The sequence below is a fragment of the Aquila chrysaetos genome, chromosome 5, assembly GCF_900496995.4.
Source record: "Aquila chrysaetos chrysaetos chromosome 5, bAquChr1.4, whole genome shotgun sequence".
NCBI classification, from domain to species: domain Eukaryota; kingdom Metazoa; phylum Chordata; class Aves; order Accipitriformes; family Accipitridae; genus Aquila; species Aquila chrysaetos.
Genome location: NC_044008.1, coordinates 7,040,561 through 7,062,568, shown reverse-complemented (window position 1 = coordinate 7,062,568; position 22,008 = coordinate 7,040,561). Strand labels below are relative to the sequence as shown.

The 22,008-nt window shown below is 36.7% G+C and overlaps 1 protein-coding gene across 3 annotated transcripts in view; it reads left to right on the top strand.

The window, feature by feature from the left end:
• UPF2 (UPF2 regulator of nonsense mediated mRNA decay) overlaps positions 1–22,008 on the top strand; it is a 67,493-nt gene that overhangs the window by 38,544 nt on the left and 6,941 nt on the right. For all 3 annotated transcript variants that reach the window (XM_030014406.2, XM_030014407.2, XM_030014409.2), the window contains exons 14-21: positions 496–771; positions 2,567–2,750; positions 6,479–6,618; positions 8,421–8,525; positions 9,477–9,575; positions 10,293–10,460; positions 15,793–15,934; positions 19,678–19,798. In XM_030014406.2, the coding sequence (XP_029870266.1) occupies positions 496–771; positions 2,567–2,750; positions 6,479–6,618; positions 8,421–8,525; positions 9,477–9,575; positions 10,293–10,460; positions 15,793–15,934; positions 19,678–19,798 (1,235 nt within the window). The remainder of the gene's footprint in view (positions 1–495; positions 772–2,566; positions 2,751–6,478; positions 6,619–8,420; positions 8,526–9,476; positions 9,576–10,292; positions 10,461–15,792; positions 15,935–19,677; positions 19,799–22,008) is intronic.

The following is a 22,008-nucleotide window of genomic DNA, read 5'->3' as shown; positions in this document are numbered from 1 at the left end:
TGTTTGCTTTATGTAGGTTTATTTAAATTTAAAAAAAAATAAAAAAAGCCCCCTAAAACCCAACAAACTGCAAAGATTACTAGGACAGTTGTTTTGCCCCCCTTGTCATAGCAAGGGCATACAATTTACTCTTTCACAGTGTAGTCAGATTCACGAAACTTCAAGTAACTTTGGAGACCAGTCCATATTTTGATAGATGTTATAATTACAAGAATTCTCTGGGCAATGTGAAATCATCATTGACTTAAGGAAGAGTGTATGCTAAATGTATTTGAACTTATAATAACTACTAGTTGACCAACTTTCATAACTACTTTTTAATGTTTAATTTTGTGTAATGTATATAGCCTTAAATAACTGTCTCATTATAATGAATTCTATCAGGTTTTTTTATACTGCTTTTTTCTTTTAAAAAAAACCCAAAACCAGACCTTTTACAAAGATTCTATTGTGTCTGTGTGATTAAAGTGAATTTTTTGTTCTTTTTTGATAAAGGTTAACCAGCCAAAGTTTAACCAACGGCGGATCAGCAGTGCCAAGTTTTTGGGGGAGCTTTACAATTATCGAATGGTGGAATCAGCTGTAATATTTCGAACTCTGTATTCTTTCACATCATTCGGTGTGAACCCTGATGGTAGTCCTAGTCCACTGGACCCTCCAGAACATCTTTTCAGAATCAGACTAGTTTGTACTATCCTTGATACCTGTGGGCAGTATTTTGACAGAGGATCCAGCAAACGAAAACTTGATTGCTTCCTTGTATATTTTCAGGTATTCTAAACTAAATTTTATATAGTTCTGTAGATTTCTTTAACAAGCTAATGTAAGTCAGCCTGTTACATATTTCCCTCATGCTTCTCTAGCACTATAATTTTTAGAATCCTGTTTGTCCGATAGCAGTTTTATTTTAAAGTGACATGTATGTTCAGTTACATGTAGATGTTACTGTTCCAACAAACTTGCAGAACACTGGGGTAGCAGTTGATTCACTGAAGGGTTTAGGTTCCCCCCCTTCAGGGGGTCTCAGCAAGTGGAAGAATGGGCTGACAGAAACCTTGCGAATTCCAGCAAAGGTAAGTATAGAGTCTTCCAGTTGGGATGGAATAGCTCTATGCAGCAATACCACCTGGGCACTGACTACCTAGAAAGCAGCTTTGCAGAAAGAGCCAGGACTCCTGAACTGTATCAATGTTATTCAGTTCTGCACCATTAGGGTGATGAAGGCCAACAGCATACTATGTCGCCTTGGCGGGGTGTAGCCAGCAGATTGAGGAAAGTGATTTCCTCCCCCCAGCTTCTGCTTGGCACTTGTGAGGCCACAACTGGAGCACTGGTTCAAGTTCAGGGCTCCTTGGTGGGTGAGAGGAGAGACATCAGCAAACTGACCTGAGCCCAGTGTAGGGTCACCAAAATGATCAGGAGGCTCTCGGTGCTTACATTGTGGGTTTGCTCAGCTTGGAGAAGAGAATGCTCATTAGGTTGCTGTCCTCAGCTAATAGTGTTTGTAGAGGAGGAGTCATCAGATACTTCTCAGGCGTGCTCGGTGAAAGGATGAGAAGTAATGGTCGCAAGCCGCAGCAAAGAAAGTTCTGACTCAGTAGATTCAACGGAGCAGGGAAAAGATTTCGTAACGGGAGTGTTTAAACACTGGAATGGGTTCCTCAGAAAAAGGGGAATTCTAGTCTATGGAGTTCATGCTAAACCTCTTTGGACTTAATTTATTTTTCTTTCTGCTTCTCTCTTTAAATTATACTAAATCAAGGATATTGAAAAATAAAAATTAAGGTGATAACAACTTATTTCAGACCTTCAGGATGCATATCCTTCATCTGTATATGAGATGTAAAATGATGTTTTGAAGTCCGGTCCTATTTTTAAACCTAAAATAAACTTTGTCAGTGAACAAGTATTTTTGTTACACCTTATGATTTCAACAAGCATTCCTTTAGACGGTGTCATCTTTTAAGTAGAGATTCTGTTACTCATACTTCATTTTCAGATGCAATTTTTGCAACACCTTTGTTTTCAGATTCTACTGTTAGGTTCACTTAAGATGAGCATTTATTTTTTACAATTTTATTGTAAAGGGTATGTGCTGATTTGTTATAAAGCAAACTGGATAAGTCACTTCACGCTAGCTGCAGTCTTAAAACTTTTTGTGATGTTCCCCCCCTTCTCCACGTAATATGCCTTTGGGGGAATTAATTTTCTTGAAAGAGTATGGAGAAGGGAATTTAAAGCTGGCCAATTAAGTCCTTGTCTCTCATAGAAGGAATCTACCCTTAGAAGGCACTTTCTTTTCAGTGCTTTTTTTGCTCAGTCTTCATACTTCTAACAGTTGTTACAATAAAAGGAACATATTCTTAATGTTTGTGATATCCAATGTTATCAAACAATGTTTAGTGATAACAAAATATCTAATAGTTGTGTGAAATAGGAGGGTAGTGATGTGAAATCTTTTGCGTTTTCTGCTGTACAAACATGGTTAGGCACTACAAACTTCATCAGTTAAGTAGTTTATAAATGCTAGTGTGCATATAATTTATTTGAATATTTTGTATTCTAGCGGTATGTTTGGTGGAAAAAAAGTCTGGATGTTTGGACAAAAGACCACCCATTTCCTATAGACATAGACTATATGATCAGTGATACACTGGAACTGCTGAGACCAAAGATAAAGCTCTGCAATTCTCTGGAAGAAGCTATCAGACAGGTGCAAGACTTGGAACGAGAATTCTTAATAAAATTAGGTGAGAAAATGTGCAAGGGAAATGAGGTCTTTTTGACAATTCCTGTATTTCTTAAAATTGTCTCTTGTATAATGATGATAGGTAATTATTGTTATTCTCATGACACAATCTTCTTATTCTTATGGTAGAAATATTTTTGTAACTTCTTTGCATTTTTCTGATCACCATAGAGATCATATAGAATCTCTATAACTCTAAAGTGATTCAGTGTTTTAAAGTCAATATGAATACTATTAATATAATAGTATTTGGAGAGGGGGAGTGTGTGTGTGTATATATGTATTAGTGTATGGAGTAGTATGGCGCAAATGATGAGGAAGAAAACTATGACTTTCATCAGAAAAATTTAAGCAGCACACTGTACTCCAAAAAGCAAGGGGTATCTGCACACTCAATTACTGCAGCCTGTTGGTTGGTAAGCACTGATGGAAACCAGCTTCGGCATTTTGGTAAATTGGTTGCTTGCAACTCTGTGTTCCTTCCCCAGTTCTGGATTTGACTAAAGTTGCTGTGTCAAAGTAAGCATTAGTGTAAGACTACAATAAAAGAGAGAACACGTTTTGGTTTTAAAATGCTGTCAGGTACTTTGAACCTTACGCTTCCTTTGGAATAATTTTGAATTGGCTTTACATTTCAGTAGAGGCCAGAGGATGATTTTCTTTTCATGAATTAGAACTTTGGTTGGTTTATTAAAGGTTTTTTTTTCCTTCTTAAAATGTATCTTTCAGCTAGGTTGTATGCTAGCTTGTAGTTCCTGCTAAAATTGCAGTGATGTATATTTATAAATCTTGTTGTGTTTAAAAATCAGTTAATTTCAAGAGAAAAAAGTTGGGCTTGCAGCACAGCTCAGTTGACAAAATACTGGTTAGTATGTATCTAAAACTGCTATTGTCATATTAACCTTTAAACGTATTGTACATACCAGTCCTTACTGTGCTCACTTCTTGTTAAATGGAATTGTTTTCTAATCTTCCATTATTATTTGAAGGCAAGCTTGTTCATGAAAAGTTTTTATATGTAAATTTTACACTTTATAAGTGTTAATTAGAGTCTTAATAGCACTTCATCTAGTTAGACAAGTTCAATTTTTAAGAATAAACCTTTAATCCAGTGGGATGACTATGTGTAATTGTCAGGTAAAATGTTGCAACTTCTGTTTTAGGAGGAATTTTTTTTAATATGCTGTTCGTTTAATTGACATGCCTTAAAATTACCTATGTAGTAACTGAAATGCAGATAAAAATTTCCTTATGGTATGATTAAATTAGTAGCTTTTATGCTCTCAAAATGGTAACCAAGAAGTAGTTTACAACTAGTTACATAAACTGTAATATTCTTTTGAAAGATACTCAGGACTTCTACAACTCATAAGAACTTCTGTTCTCTGAATCACGACTGCTATAGTAGTTGGATTCAGTGTAGCTAAGGAGGGAGATAGGTGGTCACTGAATGTGAACAAGTGTTGGAGAACACTTTATTGTGTGTGTTTTGGCATGAGCAAAGGCCATCAACAGTACAGCCCTTGCTGTAGGGGGTTGTGTTGTGTCTGTCTGTCCATCTCCTCCTCAAGTGTGTTGCTTTTCTTGATAATGATATTACTCGCTTGCTATTAAACATCAGTATAGGGTGGGATAGTTCTTAGTCCTCCTATTAGGGCTGGTTGAAGGTGGTCTCAGGGAGGTTGTCATCTGCCTTTCTGGTCTTTGACGGTTATGACGACAGATGCAAGCATATTTGAAGGAAATGAGTTTTTTAATACTTTAGCAAAAGCTCTAGTAAAACCGCAGTTCTCGATCTGTTTGTCCCCACAGTTCCTCGGTCCATGGACACTAACACTGATGAGGTATTTTGCTAAAGACCACAATAAGCTTTGTTCTTTTGTCAGACTGAAGTGTAAATTCTAGGCAGAACAGTGGGGTGGCTTGCTGCCTGCAGATCTTACATTGGTGACTGACTGTTGGTTCCTGTGCCGCTCCGGTGATTTTGTACCACTGAGAATATGGAGTGATTCAAAAGGAGCTCTTGCATATTTATGGGGCAGCACATATTGTGAAGAGCACAGTGTTTACAAATAAGGGAAAAAAAAAAAAGAATGCTTTGAAACCTCTGGAATATGAAGGAGGAATTGTGTGTGTGTGTTCACACAGAACTGAAACCCTCAATAACTAACATACAACCATTTTATTTCTGAGTTTTGTCTAATTTAAGCATGGCTCTGAAATTCACCTCCTTCTAAAGGTGATCTTTGTGATCTCAGTAAAATTTTTGTAGAGACCTGGCTCTGTGTGTGTGTCCGTATATTGCATCTCTTAAAGTAATCTGGAGGTGGAGAAAAAAAAAATCTGGTTTGCCCCAAACCATTTGTATATTCAGAATCTAGACTTCTTAAGAACTACGTACTGTCCTTTGCATATGGTAGAGAACAAACAAGGAGTGCCACAAACACAGAACTGATGCATTCATTTGCTGACCAAAAAACTTTACACTAAAGGCCAACCCTTAGCGTGGTTAGTATAATGTCAAAATGTGAATGACAAACTGCATAGTAACTGTATTGACTCCTTATTAAAATCTTTGAAAAATTACTGGCTTAGATCTGCTGTCTTGCAGAAGGCTGGCATCAGCATTGCTTTCTGCTAGCTCAAACCGCGATGCTGTGGAGGATTATGTGGCTTTGTAAATTTATGAAAAACATTAGAAGAATGTATGAGAACAATAGTGTATGCTGGAAGTTTGTTCTTTTTTGCATTGGATGACTTAATTTTTGCACTAGCTGTTATCTAAAAACAGATCTTCATTTTTTCCTGAATCAGAACCATGCTTGATTCTTAAATATTTTTTCTGAAAACAATTTTGATTGAAATCTATTTCTAAGACTAAATTGAACACTGAAGCACAGAAAGAAACTAAAACCTATTTTTCACTACTGTGGGAGTGGTATAGATAAAGGTATTACATTGAAGGATACCTTATTGAAAGAAAGCAGAGGTTTAGGGAGCTACCCTTGATACCTTACACACAGAGTAAACTAAAATGTTTTGAGGGATAGAGGTGGCAAGTAGGTCAGTAAGGAAAACTGCAAGATGAACTAAAACACAGTGAAAGAACTGTCAGCCCTGTCTGCAAGTAGAATGAGCACCCTAGATAATACTTTTGGAAGAGACTCTGATTTCCTAAAGACTTTATATAAGCACCTACATCCTCTTAGGTTCAAGTGCAGCCTCGGGGCATTAGAAACGAGTCAGAAGGGTTTATTACAGGCTGAGAAAATAGTTGTTTCAAAACTGTTAATTGACGGTAGTGTGAAGTACTGGAACTAAGACTGCAGGGGCTTGATGTCTTCTGGGTTCTGCTGGTTTTGTAGAGCATCTGTAATTTAGTGCTCATATTTCGGTGCGTGTTTCAGTAAGGTTGCATGTTTAGTTTGAGGATATTTTGAAGCAGTTTGCACAGTGCAGCTTCTTGATTGTTGTTCTATGGGAGATTTTGAACATTCTCCATAACGTTTTCCTCCTTTTCTTGCAGGGCAATTACTACTCTTTATGAGTAAAGTAACTATATAGAAAATGTTTCATTCACAAGTCAAATATTATGACCCTTTGGAAGTTCTAGTGTTCAGCAACAATGGACTGTTGAAGTGATCTTCCACATAGAACTTGAGTGGTTAGATGTGTTCTAATTCTGTTCTAGTTCCTTGTTCTAAATATCTCTCTTTTTCCAAATTTCAGGAATTGTGAATGACAAAGATTCCAAAGATTCCATTACGGAAGGAGAGAATCTCGAAGAGGATGAAGAGGAGGAGGAAGGTGGAGCAGAGACAGAGGAACAATCTGGAAATGAAAGTGAAGTAAATGAGCCAGAAGAAGAGGTGAACTTAATCATTTACCTTGCCTTGCATAAAAATAAGTAATCAATATTTTGATTACTCATTACTTTTGGAAGCCCTTCTATGTCACAGAGTTAGCAGGTGAAATGTGGGTATGCACAACTCTGTCAGTACTCTGAGGATGTTTCCATCCCAGTTTTGTATATATGGAAAACTGAATACAGGGTGTCTGAGGCTTATGCCAGAGAAATTATGGCAGAAACTTGAACCTGACAACTTTTCTCGGGGTATGTGCTGCTTCTCAACAAAAAGATGCCTTCAGTTTTTTGGCATGAAAACACTTTCAGATCATTTTCTTTATCTGTTGTAGAAGCAAATGTATTGACTAGATGTCAAAGCAGTTGTGTAGGAAGAATAACAGGTGTTCAGAGTATGCCTGCATAATATGAATAAATAAGATTTATGGAGCATAACAACCTTTGTTTACTGTGCCAATAATATTTTGAATCAGAAATGGTGTGGAGCCCATAAAAAAAGATGTGTACATAGAAATTCTAACTTGTCACAATGACACAGCAAAGTTGACATGGTAGTGGTAGTGTTATGAGAAAATGAGTTCATCAAGGAAACAGGAAACACTTTTTCTCCTTATGTTTAGGTTGGTTGGTTTATTAGTAAGCTTTCTTTCAGTCTGTGCTTCTCAGCATTAAAATTCCTGAAGTTTGGCCAGGTTTGTGCCTTTACCCACAAATTAATATCATCATTAGAATCATAAATGGTTGAGGGGTGGGGAAAGGACCTCTTGAGATCTTCTTGTCCAACCTCCCTCACTCAAAGCAGGGTCACCTACAGCAGGATGCCTGAGGCAATGTCCAATCACGTTTTGAGTATCAACAAGGATGGAGGCTCTACAACCTTTCTGGACAGTCCGTTCCAGTGTTTAAACACCATCACAGTAAAGAAGGCTTTTTTTCCTTACATTTAAATGAAATTTTTCAACTTGTGTCATTGCCTCTGGGTCTGTCCCTGGGCACCACTGAGAAGAGTCCAATTCCCTCTTCTTTGCTCCCTCCCTTCAGGTATTATACACATTGGGAATATCTTCCCCCACCTCAAGCCTTCTGTTCCCCAGACTAAACAATGCCATCTCTCTCAGCCTTTCCTATGACAGGTGGTCCAATCCCTTCATCATCTTCATGGCCCATTGCCAAACTTGTAGCAATATGTCCATATCTGTCTTGTACTGGGGAACCCAGAGCTGGGCGCAGCACTCCAGATGTGTCTTGCCAGTGCTGGGCAGGCAAGAACGATCACCTCCTTTTGACCTGTCAACAACACTTTTTTCCTAATTCAGCCCAGGATGCAGTCAGCTGCCTTTGCTGCAAGGGTGCATTGCTGGTTCTTGGTCATTTTGGTGTCCACCAGGACCACAGGTCCTTCTCTCCTGATCTGCTTTCCAGTTGGGCAGCTTCCAGCCTGTACTAGCGATTGGGATTATTGCTCCTCAGGTGCAAGGCTTTCCCTTCATTGAACTTTACGAGTTCTTGTCAACCTGTTCCTCCAGCTTGTTGAGTTCCCTCTGAGTGGCAGCACAACCATCTGGTGTACTGGCCATTACTCCCAGTCTTCTGTATGTTTGTGACAATATCAGATAAAGCCAAGTGAGTTCAGACTGAAACATTAAATACAAAACATAGTAAATTTGTTTGTTAAGACTGAACTAAACAGGTTTGGATGGGGTGAGGGTAGGAAAGATGCAGAAAATGTATGTGAGGAATCAGATGCAAGCGGTCTTTTTTGTTGTTGTTCTAAAATAGTCAGAAGTTATTCATTGACTATTTCAGGAGGGCTCGGACAATGAGGAAGAAGAAGGTGAAGAAGAGGAGGAAGAAAACACAGACTATCTTACAGACTCCAACAAGGAAAATGAAACCGATGAGGAGAATACAGTATGTATTGTAGCTTTAGATAAGTGAATTGACTTTTGCATTTTGGTTTTCTTTACTGAATGTTTTTTGCCAATGCCGCTCATAACATATCTGGGAAAACATGGCAAGAACACTACCTGCTATTCTTTCAAATACATTTTAGAGCTTTTTTTTTTTATTTTTGCAAACTTTCATTATTACCTTCTGAAAATACTTATGCTGTCAACTTTACTACAACATGTTTTCATAGGACTGTGCACTTTCACAGGTAGCTAGACTGGAAAAGCTTGCATGAATGATGGTTTTGCAATGCCAGCAATGGCAGCAAACTGATATAATACAACAAGGTAAACTAATTACACTCCACTAGATCTCAAAACTGAAAAGGAGACAAACCAAGAAGTGAAAAACTCCTAAAATGCTAATTTGGGATTGGCAGATTATAACATCTGTAGCAAAAGAGCCCATCTGGTTGAGCCTGAATTGCAGTTACATAGTAAGGAAAGTAATGATCATTACAGAACAATGTGTTGGGGTACTGACTTTAAATATTTTTGTTGTAGTGTTGTGCTTTCCAAATACTGAAGGATAGTATTTGTCTTGAAAAGACCACCTAACTTTATGGACTTAATGAAAAAATCAGTTAAATTAGGTGTGGTAGGGATAGAGATTTTTCTTTGTATTGTTGCCATATCTAGAACGTGTACATACGCATCTGTACACATATGCTGATATGTCAGGGTATTACAAGTGGCCAGCCTTCATAATAATAGATGCAATAAATGTCAGGAAACATTTCTTCAAGAAAATAATCCAGGCTGAAAACTTTTCTCTTTAACAATTTATTTTTTGAAAGCTTTTGATTATTTATTATATGGAAGCAATAAGGATATTTTTCCACTTATTTCTAGACTGGATATTCATATTTCTGAAACTAATGTAACAGAAGTTTTTTTTTTCCCGTTGCAATAGGAAGTAATGATTAAAGGAGGAGGACTTAAGCATGTCCCTTGTGCAGAAGATGAGGACTTCATTCAGGCATTGGATAAAATGATGCTGGAAAATCTTCAGGTATAAGTATTTATTATCTTAATGTAATTTGCTGTACAGCTAACTGTGATTTTTTATTTTTTTTTTTAAGTAAGTGATTAATGCTTAGCTTACCATACCAAAGAACACAGATTTTTTTTTTTTTTTTTTTTTTTTTTTTTTTTTAGTTGTGGCCTCTTGTCTGCAATTGACATGTTTGGATAAGTAGCTTTTAGTAAATTAGCTGTTAATTGTATTGTTTGCCCAGTGAATATGTGACATGCTAACATATTTTACTGGATAAATAATAACTGATACTATGCAATGATTCTGAGTTTATCATAGACTAGCCAAACTTAGGTATTAATATGTTTAAAATGTAGCTGCGTTTAAATTTACATAACCTCTAAGTCCTTTTTTTCCAGTCACATCTGGTAAATATTTAAGTATTGAGTACAGCAAGCCCTGTATAAGGAATACATTAATAAGATGCTACAAAAAAAATCGTGAATGTAGAACGTCCATTCTCAACTGTGTCTAATCAAGTCTCTAGATTTCTTTCCTTAAAAGCTTGTTATTCTTCACAAGCAAGGAAACCAAAGGAAAATGCAATAAAGCTGAATACATTTATTTAAATATGACTCTGTTTTCCTGGAAGGTTAAACCTTTTCTCAGTCATGATAATATGAATGTTGCTAGACTGGCTGACATTTTTAGCATCTGATCATTTATAGAATTTACTTTTTTTTTTTTTAATAGCAACGGAGTGGTGAATCTGTTAAAGTACATCAGTTGGATGTTGCTATTCCTCTACATCTCAAAAGTCAGCTCAAGAAGGGTCCCCCACTTGGAGGTGGGGAAGGAGAGTCAGAGTCTGGAGACACAATGCCATTTGTCATGTTAACACGAAAAGGCAACAAACAGCAGGTAAGAGTTCACATAAGGTATAGATATTGTTTAAATAAATAAACTCCTTTCACTTTTTTTAAAGTCCCACTCTATGACTTTTGAAGTCACAGAATTTTTTTTTTCATCCTTTTCTCAGAATGGCATACACACAACTTTATTTTGATAAATAGAAAATACCATATGTAGTTTCTTAGAATTCTTGGTTGTTAGTAGAAATCATGTAGAAAAATTCTGTGGTTAAATTATACCATTACTAATTATGTTTGGTAATTACACCAGTAGGACAGTGGTATGTCTTACATGTATTTAAGCCACTGAATGTTGAAAGGAGTAGGGGAAAAAAACATTCCAGAATCTTCAAGATTCTACGGATTTTTCTGAAAACACTTTCAGCTTCAAATCAAGATATATGGCATTCCATTTCCTAAGTAACTGCTATTTGGCTGAATTTGTTCAACTTGCAGAAAAAGTCATTATCTCTGAAGACATTTTTAGGGGACTATTCCAGAACACACTGAGTGAATCCCTTAGAGAAACTTAAATGGCAATTATGTTGATAAAACAAATAAATTCCTTCCTTCGTGCAGCCAAGCTTTATATTTGTCTTGGCTCTTTTTTCCAGTGTATGTTTGAATTTTCGTACGTCAGTAAATGCACAGTATACAAATTAATACCTAACGCATTCCACATGCATTTCTCGTCATGGTTTAGATCTTTTAAAGAAGGCTTTTCATTTCAGTTGAATAAATTGGTGGTGAAAATGAGTGAGTCTAGATGGAAAGCAAAACCAAGGCACTGTTTCATTCTGTGCATCTGTACCTTTCAAGTGTTTAGATCCATGTCACTACTTGTTACCTGACTAGTGACAGTAGTTTAATGGTTGAGGTATATAAACCTGAAGTAGAGTCTTTCTCTTCCTTCATATGAAAGATACTTCAAAAATCCACGTAGAAAGTGAGAAGGTCTCCTTTCATTAAACACTTGAACTAGTGAGCGTGTGCTGTGCAAACTAAGCACTTTGAAAGTGTAAGTGGCGATACCTATTTGAGCACATACATACTTGCATTTAGTAGTGATGATTAACTGATTTCCTTACTACATTTGTTTGGTTATTCTGTTTTCCTGGAACTTGAATGTTGTATACAAAGTTCTACAGAAGTTTTGAGTGCAGAATTTTAACTGTTGTCATTGGGCTGAGAAGGGATTTAAGAGAACTCTATTTAAAAAAATGGTGTTTAGCTTTTTGAGGATAATTTACTGGGAGTATCTGTAGTTACCAAGAATTTTAGGATCTTCGTATTCTGTGTGAGGGGAAATTATTGCCAACATGTGGCTTAAAAAGAAAGCAGAACTTGTTCAGGAGTTTTCCCTGTTCCTCCCCTGATATTTGGTTTTGGGAGTAGGCTCTTCCTGCCAAAACTCCTCTCGGTGTTTCTAGAAATGTAGAAAACAGTTGCTTTATAGACTATTTCAGTTCTTGAGTCAGTGAAAGGCTTCTTTGTCCATAGTTCTGTATTCAGAAAAAAACCCTATGTCTTAGTAGTCAGTTTTAACAGAAAAATAAGCAAGAAAGAAGAGGTGGAGTTGAAAAGAAAATAATTATTCTTTCTTATACTACTTTATTTGAAATCTGCGTGAGCAGTATATGCACAGAGTTTTGAAGTGATGGTTGCATACTTTACTGTGAAGTTACAGTTGTAAACTTTCAGCTTTTTAAAAACAGTCAAAAGGAGTTTGCAGACAACCTGGAAGGCTGTAAGTAACTTCTTGTCTGCACAGTCACTGGAATGATAAGCACCACCACCTCACTATACATCAGCCTAATCACTTGCTGTGTTAGCAATTGGTTTGGTGTGTGTGTTCTTTGTCAACAGTGCTGCTGAAACTAGAAATCTTTGCTGTAAGAAAGTACTTACTGATGAAAATGGAATATGCTGTGCTTCCTTCTGGAGGTTAATATTTGGTAGTTGAGGTCCAGTCACTAAATACTCAGTTCACATACCAATTATTCAGCCAGATTTTAGTGGAGCATTGACAACTAGCTTTTTGAGGCAACACAAGAACAACTAACTGCTATTTACCAGCAGCGTGCAACCTGAATTAATAGTCATTGCAGGCTGGTAGTAACAAGGACACCATATTTTATCTTTTTTTCTGTCATGATGATTTACAAAAACAGGCAATAGCAAGGATATTGGGTAGACTAGTGTCTTGCAATTGATGTCTGGGTTTTTTCACCCGTCAGCTATAGCAAAGAAATTGTATGAGAAAACTTACAAAACTAGTAGCAGTAGAACTGAACATGGTTATTGGAAATTAGACTACGGCATCATGATTTATCCAGAAGCCATGAGAGAGCAAGGGGAAATAAAGAAATATTGCCATCATAAGGGATTGGAGCTGAGGTCTATCTAATACCATTTGATATTTATAAACTGTCCAAGAAGTTTTATTCCAGGTAGGTGTGAACTAAAGTGAGATTTAGACAGTAAAAGAAAGTCACCTAGTGTCAAGAAATTTGGTTAATACCTAAGGCAAAGATTTCCTTTCATTTGAAAGATTTTTAGGAAGGTTCCATAAAAGAACAGTAATATCCATGGAATGGGCAAGTCTGTCCTTGAATGTGGAGTTCTTTATCTCAGTGACATTTTTATGTAATCTGCAATCTCATTTTTTGAATTAATTTTTATCTTTCTCCAGTTTGCCATCTTCTAAGTGAAGTCCTTATGTTCTGTCCCTATCTCACAGATTTTATAAGAGGTTTTTGATACACCTCTTTGCTATTTGCAAATCGGAAATGTTTTGCTTGCTCAGTGTCATGGTTTAATCCCAGCCAGCAACTAAGCACCACACAGCTGCTCACTCACTCCCCCCCACCACCGTGGGATGGAGGAGAGAATTGGAAAGAAGAAAAAAAAAAAAAAGTAAAACTTGTGGGTTGAGATAAAGACAGTTTAATAGGACAGAAGAGGAAGGGAAAATACTACTACTACTAGAACATACAAAACAAGTGATGCACAATACAATTGCTCACCACCAGCTGACCAATGATTAGCCAATCCCCAAGCTGTGGTGCGCGCAGGCCAACTCCTCCCAGTTTATATACTGGGCATAACGTCACATGGTATGGAATATTCCTTTGGCCAGTTGGGGTCAGCTTTCCTGGCTGTGTCCCCTCCCAACTTCTTGTGCCTCTCCAACCTTCTTGCTGGCTGGGCATGAGAAGCTGAAAAATCCTTGGCTTAGTACGAACACTACTTAAGACACTGATGTTTTCAGTTGTTGCTGTCGTCATTATTCTCATCCTAAATCTAAAACACAGCACTATACCAGCTACTAGGAAGAAAATCAACTTTATTCCAGCCTAAACCAGGACACTCTGTAATCATGATATCCTTTAGTAATTGTCATCAGTGATTTGATTTCAGATGGCAACTGATTGCCTTGAGATAGTGACTCAGTGATATTTTGTTAATTACTAGTCTGTTGGATTTTGTGTCAGTTTCTTTCATTTGCACCCTTCTATGTTTCAGTTTCCTTTTTTCTACTTTAAGCATCCTGTCTGAAAACACTTACCAGTCCCATTAAGCTGATAAATCCATAGAACAGATAAAATATAAAGGACATATTAAGATGGATGGGGAGCTTAATGGTGAAGCTAAAGAATGGTTTTACCATACAAAGCTGCTAATGGGTTAGTTATTTGCATAGTTTGTGTGAAGTTCATTTGACAATATCTAGGAACATGCATAGTCTGCTCTGCAATAAGTGACTAAAGCTTACTTTTCTGTTGGAATTTCAAGAGCTTTCATTTTTATTCTTCCCCGCACACCTTAATAACAAGCTTGTATTTATGTTCAATATAATATGTTATTACATCCCCCACCCCAAAAAAAAACCCCAACAAATCTTGTGCCTGATTTGTCTCATCTAAATAAATTTTCACTGTACCCAGGTTTTTCTCAGATCTTTGCAAGAGTCTGTCTTAACTGTTTCAAACACAGTTTATTTTCCAATGCTGCGTCTGAGGGTACTTGATGTCTTCTCACACTCATCATTTGTCTGCTGTTAGTGGAGCACTACTGTCTAATAGATAACTTGAGATTTCTTAGTAATTATTGCATTAAATACTAACTGTATGCAGTGAGGATTTTGCTTTTACTATATACCTTCTGATAATGTATCTTTCTGTCTGCAGCTTTTAACACTGTAGCAGAAAAAAAGCACTTAAAATTTGCTCTGCTTCTATTTCTGTGGAAGTAGATCTCAGATGACAAGAACAAGCAGCAGGATTCAGAGTAGTTTGTGGAATATTGAGAAAGATTATCCTTAAATGCATTACCCTACTTATAGCACGGTAATACTTCCTTCAACTGCACATCTATTAGAAGTAGGAAGCGAGATTTTTCTAAATAAGTTCACAAACTTTAGCATTAAGGGGTTTCTGAAAACTACTGTTTCAATTGCAGATAAGATTAAGAATCACTTCTCTGTTTTAAAAGAATTGTAAAAAAATTTTCTGTGGAAATAAAAACTTGGATTTTCTGAGTCTGGGGAAAAAGAAAGCATCTTCCCTATGCCTCTCTGAAAATCTCAGCTGTATTATTTAGAGAGAGGGTACTTCTGTAGGAGGAGTACCAAGTTTATCTTTATCTGATTTGCCATAAGCTACATTGTGTTGAATGTGGATGTTTGGGTGTGGGGCAGGAGGAAAAGATTAAATTTGACACCACAGTTGTCTCCAGACTAATAAGCACCACTGTGGAGCTAGAATTGTTCATAAAAAGTACTGGCCAAGGAATGCTGGGGGATATCTGGAATGCTTGGAACATTTCTTCTCTGCTATTACAAGGGATAATAGTAGAAATTCTGCTCAGGGGCTTCATCTCTTTGGAAGGTACAGACCTTTGGGGGGAGATGCAGCTTTCTGAGCCAGCTATGGTGCTTTTATCTCAAGACCAGTGTAATTCACTGTGAGGGTATCGGCTTGTTTGAAAATAAGAAATAAAGCATATAGCTATGTGTTCCTGGTGAAAGTTAATCAGTTTTGTTCCCATAAATACTGTGTGTAATAGTCTTTTGCCTTACCAGTACATCAGCCTTTTTTGTATGTTCTCTGTGTCTTTAGGAGGTCTAAATATCTTGTATTTTTTCATGCTTCCTTATGTGAAATAGAGTTTAAAAACAAACAAACAAAACCAACAAACACCACACTTTCCAGTAGAAACTTCTGTAGAAAGTCTCTCATCACAATAACCTAGAAATAAGCATAACCCTTCTGTATTTCGGATTGTTTTGTGGTTGGTTTTTTTTCTGTGCTGGGCACTTAAAAACTTATTTTCATTTGCAGTTTAAGATCCTAAATGTACCAATGTCTTCCCAACTTGCTGCAAACCATTGGAACCAACAGCAAGCTGAACAGGAGGAGAGAATGAGGATGAAAAAGCTCACTTTGGATATCAATGAACGGCAAGAACAAGAGGACTACCAGGGTAAGAAAATCACCAAGTATTTTTTATTTTCAGAGGAACTTTCATGGATCTACAGAAAATATTATTTGTGATAATTAGCAGTTCAAGTTCTGAACATTGATTTGCAGTGCTTCATGGAAAACCTGTATTTTAGTTTCAGTCATTCATTATTTACTCCCTGGTCTCTGTACTTGAAGTTTTTATAGCTCTTCCATGAAAGGAAGTTTTCAAGTGGGCCTCAAATCTCAGCATTCCCATTTATTTTGGGAAAGGGGAAGAACTGAGACTGTTTCCTTAAAAATAAGATAACACAAAATTAATCTGATGTTTGTGGCATTGTCTCCATTACTGCAAGACAATTGAGTTGGATACAAGAGGAATTAATTCTGTGCAACTTAAACTCTGCTTTTTAGATATTCATGGGTATTTTAGATGTTAATAGTATTTAGAATCTTCATCAGTCTCACTAAGACTTGCAAATACTAAGAGGTAACCTTCACCTGAGAAATAAAAACTGTCACCTCAGCTTCATATTGCTAAAGGTTCTAGGAGTGCTACGAATCTGGAGCATAAGAATGTATTGATAGAATGAAGGTTTCTTACAAATTATTTTTAGAGATAGGTAAGTCACAGTCAGGCATTTTGGAACCTGGACAGATTGAAGCAAACCATTAATACAACAGATCATATAGCCCCTAAACTGGTGCACTTGATGTGTTTGGTTGTTGGGTGGTTTGTTTTGTTTTGGTTTTTCAGACTCAACTTTCCTTGGTGTACTCAGATAGTAAACAAAGCCAGACCAATAAAACTGATGGTATTCAGTTATTAGGTTAGTACTTCCATTTAACTTCTCCAAATTTCTTGCTCTTTTTTTTTTTTTAAAAGATGTTGCAGTCTGGTGGTAATCACAGTATAAGTAGTTAATTAGCAGGAAATCTCATTTAAGGTATTTAGTGAAAGGTCATTATTCATCAAGAAATGGCAAATTTAAATTAAAGCAGCTCTAATTCTAAAAACACTATGGAATTTAACACTCCTTTTGGAACTTTGATAGTACAAGAACTAAACTTGTAATTGTAAAGAGGAGTATTTTTCCAAAGTGAGTACCTACAGAGCTCTGAAATGGTAACACAATATATTCTTAGTATTAAACATCATAATCAGCTTAAAAACTTCTTTTCTGAGACCCTCCCCCCTTATGAAGCCCACTTGTGAAAAAGGAAGAGAAACAGTAGACTCTAGAATTAGACATTTAAGTGCTTTCCTCAGACTTTTTGTGGGTTTTTCCTCATTAATGGTATTTCTGATATCTTTACTGGTTGGGGCATTTGGGTTTTTATGCCTTGTCATATGACTTTGTCAGTATCTTTAAAATCAGTCTGTTTTAATGTAGGATTTTATTGTGAGCAATTGTGCTTCTTATCCAAAAAAGTATCACATTGATTTTGTCCAAGAGAAATGAATCGGACAACTGATACCAATTGATAACTAGTAATAGGCTTTTTTTTTACTTTCTCATGGATTTTTCTAGGTGTGTATAAAGCATTAATACAGGAGGAAAATCAACACAGAAGAAAGAGGTTTTCCGTAGTTCACATCCATTTTTAAAACATCTGTTGACTCTTTTTATTAACCTGGGTAATATACACTGTTAAACCAAACTAAAAAGGACCTTTTATTCGGGTTAAGTTAAACAGGCCGAATTACATTCCTCTTCGGAACTGTTTTTTTTTATGTAGATTTGTGCAGTTGATTGTTAGTGAAAAGAGTCAGCTTGCCTGTAACAAGTTGGTACGTACCCATTGAAAGAAAGAGTTGGTTTTAAATTTCTGTTTCAACCTTTGAAGTTACCAAGGGAGGAATAAGTCTCAAAATTTCTGGAAGAATGCCTCAGGGTTGTCCTAACATTTGCATGTACATTTGTGGGGTTTTTTTCATCTGTACAGGGTAGCTAACAGATGAAAGTTCACTGATGTACTTCAAAGTAGTATCAGATAATTATTTAATACTTCAGCACTGTTAATTAGTATTACAAACATTTTTAATTTAAAGAAGTATTAAGAACTGGGTGACTCTCTAATTTAGACTGGTATTTTCCTGTGTAGATTATTTTTTTTTCTTCACTAAAACCAAAGATGAGTGACATGCCTTTGGCCTAGCTAATACATTGTGCTCCCATGCCATTTCTTCCTTCTATTACCTTCCCAATTACTCAACTTCTCAGTTACTGGCTTTTCACAAACCCCAATATTTTTTCACCTACAGCGTGGAAAACAGAAGAGACAGGCATGCACACACGTGCTTGTTCATTGCTTGCTTCTAGCACCTGGCTGGCAATGTACCATAATCTCTTCTTATTTTCTTCCTGGGTCTCGTCATTGCCAACAGAGATCTCTCCTGGCATACAGAATTGTTTTGAAGGATGCCATTTCGTGATGTTTACGAAAATGGACTGTCAGTGTGTTGAATGGCTTTCTTTGCCTTTTCCAGGTGTTGATAGAGGAGTATACAGAGCGTGAATACATGGTTTATTAACTGTTGATACCAATATTGTATATTAAATCATTCATAGTTTCCCAGTTTCTCAAAGATTGGGTGGGTACCTTGCTGAAAGCTTCATGTGCATTTTGTAAATGGTGAGAGAATCTCATTAGTCTCTAGTTTTGCCCTGTGCAAATCATTGTGAGAGTAGTGGAAGTTTGTTTCTAGCAGATGATGGGTATGTGTCTCCAATGAGATTACCAGAGATTAGGGAACCAGACAGCAGACTTTCAAAGATAATCTGCTTAACAGCTTATTCCACTTTTCCCCTTCATTTATTCCATCTGTCTGTTTGCTGAGTAATGTAGATTCTTGCACAGGTGGACTGTCAGAAATACTTTCCATTAGATGTACTAACATATGGGCAGAGGTTATGTGGAGGTTTCCTATGATGTATTTGTAATTATGTTGGGTACTTAATAGTTATTAACTTAGCCTGGTAAAGAGCCATTTTTTATCATTAAAAAAATGAAATTAAATTTTAGAAATTAAGTTTTACCGAATGCCAAAATACAGTACTTAACCTAGGTTGAACTGCCCAAAAGTTGTATGTCCAGTGCTAAACTGGTTAGTGTAGGCTTCTTTCTGCACCCACCTATTTTTTTCCCACTGATCATAAAGTGAAAAACTCCATCCGTGGGACAGCTGGTGTAATGTAGGTCAGCTGAGTCACTCTCTTTAGGTGCCTGTCTACTCTGTAAAAGGATCCTATTATGGTTAGCTTAGACTTAAATACCTGACTTCTCAATGCCTAATTTTAGGACAGGTTTCTTGCTGGGTCTTTAATTGGCAGTAACATTGTCCAATTGTTACTATTTCAGGGTAGTTTAATGTTGTGGCTTCTTATACTGCTGTGAAGCTTTGTCCCTGATCATTGATAAAGAAAGTGGTGGTTGATATGTTTAGAAAGAAGAGGTCACAGTTCCTTTCTTTAAGCACCTCTGATGAAAACCATTGCTGGCAGTTCCTTCTGTAAGAACATCTGGAAATGCAAGTTCATATTACCGGGTTAGCTTGGATTTGTCAAAGCTGTCTATGCAATTTAGTAACTTTTTTAAAATTAGCTATTGTGGAATAACTTGAGGAGTGTTAACCCTAAAGTATAGCAAAGTGTAAATAAGTTTTTTTTTTTAGTACATGTCAGTGAAATGTGCTTGTGTAAATTCCTCTTTAAAAAGATGCATAGATAAACGTATTTAACTTTCTTCTGTATGAAATTACAGAAATGTTGCAGTCTCTGGCACAGCGTCCAGCTCCAGCAAATACTAATCGTGAACGGCGGCCTCGTTACCAGCATCCGAAGGGAGCACCTAATGCAGATCTAATCTTTAAAACTGGTGGGAGGTAGGACAATCTTCCTTTAAATGTGGTAATTCTGGTTCTAGGCAAGTAATTAGCTTCATAATTGAAAGAGATAATGATCTGTGTAGTGCAAGTGCATTTGTTAGTAGTTTCCATTCTGAAGTATTCTGTTAAACTACTGAGCAGTGTTTTGTGCTTCTAACACAGTGTCCGTAAATACATCCTTGACAGAGGCTTGGAAGCCAGAGGATTATTTTTTCGGTTCTGAAATGGCTGGTAGTGTGAGCCTCTTTTTATAGGGGAAAAGATGCAAGTCTGATTTCTCAGTGAGAGGGGGGAGAGGACACTCAAAAATATCTAGAGAAATTCTGTTGTGCTCTTTCAGTTTGGTGAATTTGTGAGCTATACCTCTGTATTTGAAGCCCTGAATGGAAAGAAAATAAAGGTGGGGAGCGGGGAGGAGAACCTTTGATTTATGGTTGCAAGAGCATACCAAAAACAGTATTAACATGAAAAGAGCCATTCTGGATTGCCTAATAGTCATTCTACAGCTTTAATATATCTCCATGTGTCTCTTCTCACTCGGAGTAAGCTCGAGAATAAACCATTAAATTAACCCTGCAGCACAAATTTGAATAGACAGAGTTTCAGTTGAAATGCAGATGGCTTTCATGTTTCTCTTTTCTTTGCAAGTTAATTTTGGAGGTGGATAGATGGGAGCAGCAAGGGGGAAGGGAGAGTTTACCTGCTAATGGGTCTGTCTTTGTAAACTAGAAATAAGCTAATGTAATGTAATAATCCTATGTTACAGTAACACTACCAACTTGTTTCTGATATGTCTTTATAGGCATTTTATAACTTCCTGATGGTCACTCACTCTACTGAGATCCTATACAGATACTGCTTGTATAAAAAAAAAAAACCCCTCTTTTGAAAACAGACTGCATTTCAAAATAATTATTTTTTTTTTAAATTAACCAGGTATAACTCAATAAAATGAGCAGTGCTGTCTGTTTAGCTTTTTTGTATCACTGGCCTAATACTGTCGTAGAAATACAAACTATTCAGTTAGTGAATTGCTGTAATGCTTGCAGGTGTTTCATAAACAACTGGTCATTTCTCCCAAATGCTTTGTAACCTGTATGAGGAGCACACTGCAGTTATTCTTTAAACATAGCAGCCAGACCAGTAGATGTGATATTTGCAGATTTTTTTAATGCAGTTCTCTTGAAAGCTTTTTATTTTCAAGTGTTTTAGGGAAAATGTAGTTTAGGACTTTGCTGTAAACTAGGTCAGACATTGTCCAGTGAACAGTTTAAGTAGTGTTTTCTTGTTCAAATAACTGAGCCATGCGCTCGCAATTCTGATGTAGTTTTGTATTATGTAATTTCCTCTTTGTTCCTTTTAATCTGTAAGCTCCTTAGAGCAGGGACCAGGAAGTTTGTTTCAGCAGGCATATTTTATTTGTTGTATAGTGCAATGCTCAGGCTTGCAGTCATGCCTCAGTTGAGCCATCTTAGCCTATAGTAAGGGAATGTTATTTTTCTTAACCCCCACTGAAAGATATTTAAGCAGAGATTTATTTATTGGAGACTGTGGGTCCACCAATGGCTTACCACTTCTGTTATAGATTGTCTCTTGCCTATGTTTTTAGAGCTTCTGATTTATAGCGTATATTGAAGATTGTCTTCTGACTTTGAAGGGTGAAGAGCAGTCTCTCTGCCCAGACTACCCTCATGTTTTAGTTAAGAAGTTACCCCATGGACTCTGAGGACACTACAGTATCTGCCTATTTGCTGAGAGCAAATAGGAACTGAGCTATTAATTTTAGTACCTGTTTGGAGAAGTTTTCACTTTCCTACATGATAGAACCAGTTTGTGTAATTACAGATGTTATCACTTAGGTGATGAGTGAGCTGAGTTGGGTTGTTTCTTCTTTGTGTATGAAGATGACTGATATATTATTTTCTTGCAATAGTAACTCAAATTTATTGGAAATAATAGCGTATGCTACTTTCTTTAAGGTATGCAACTTTTTATTTTAAATTTCCTGAGGTTAGAGATAATCTGAGCAAGTAAATCTCCTGGTTGATGCCATTGTAATGTACAATCTGACAGGTTCTGATAAGGTTGGGATGAAGACTTACTTGCATTTCAAGTAGCGTTAAGAGTAGAGGAATCGATTTGGTGTTTTTACCTTTACTTTTGTGTTGCTAAACATGTCCGAAGCGCCGTGTTTCAAACATCTTTCA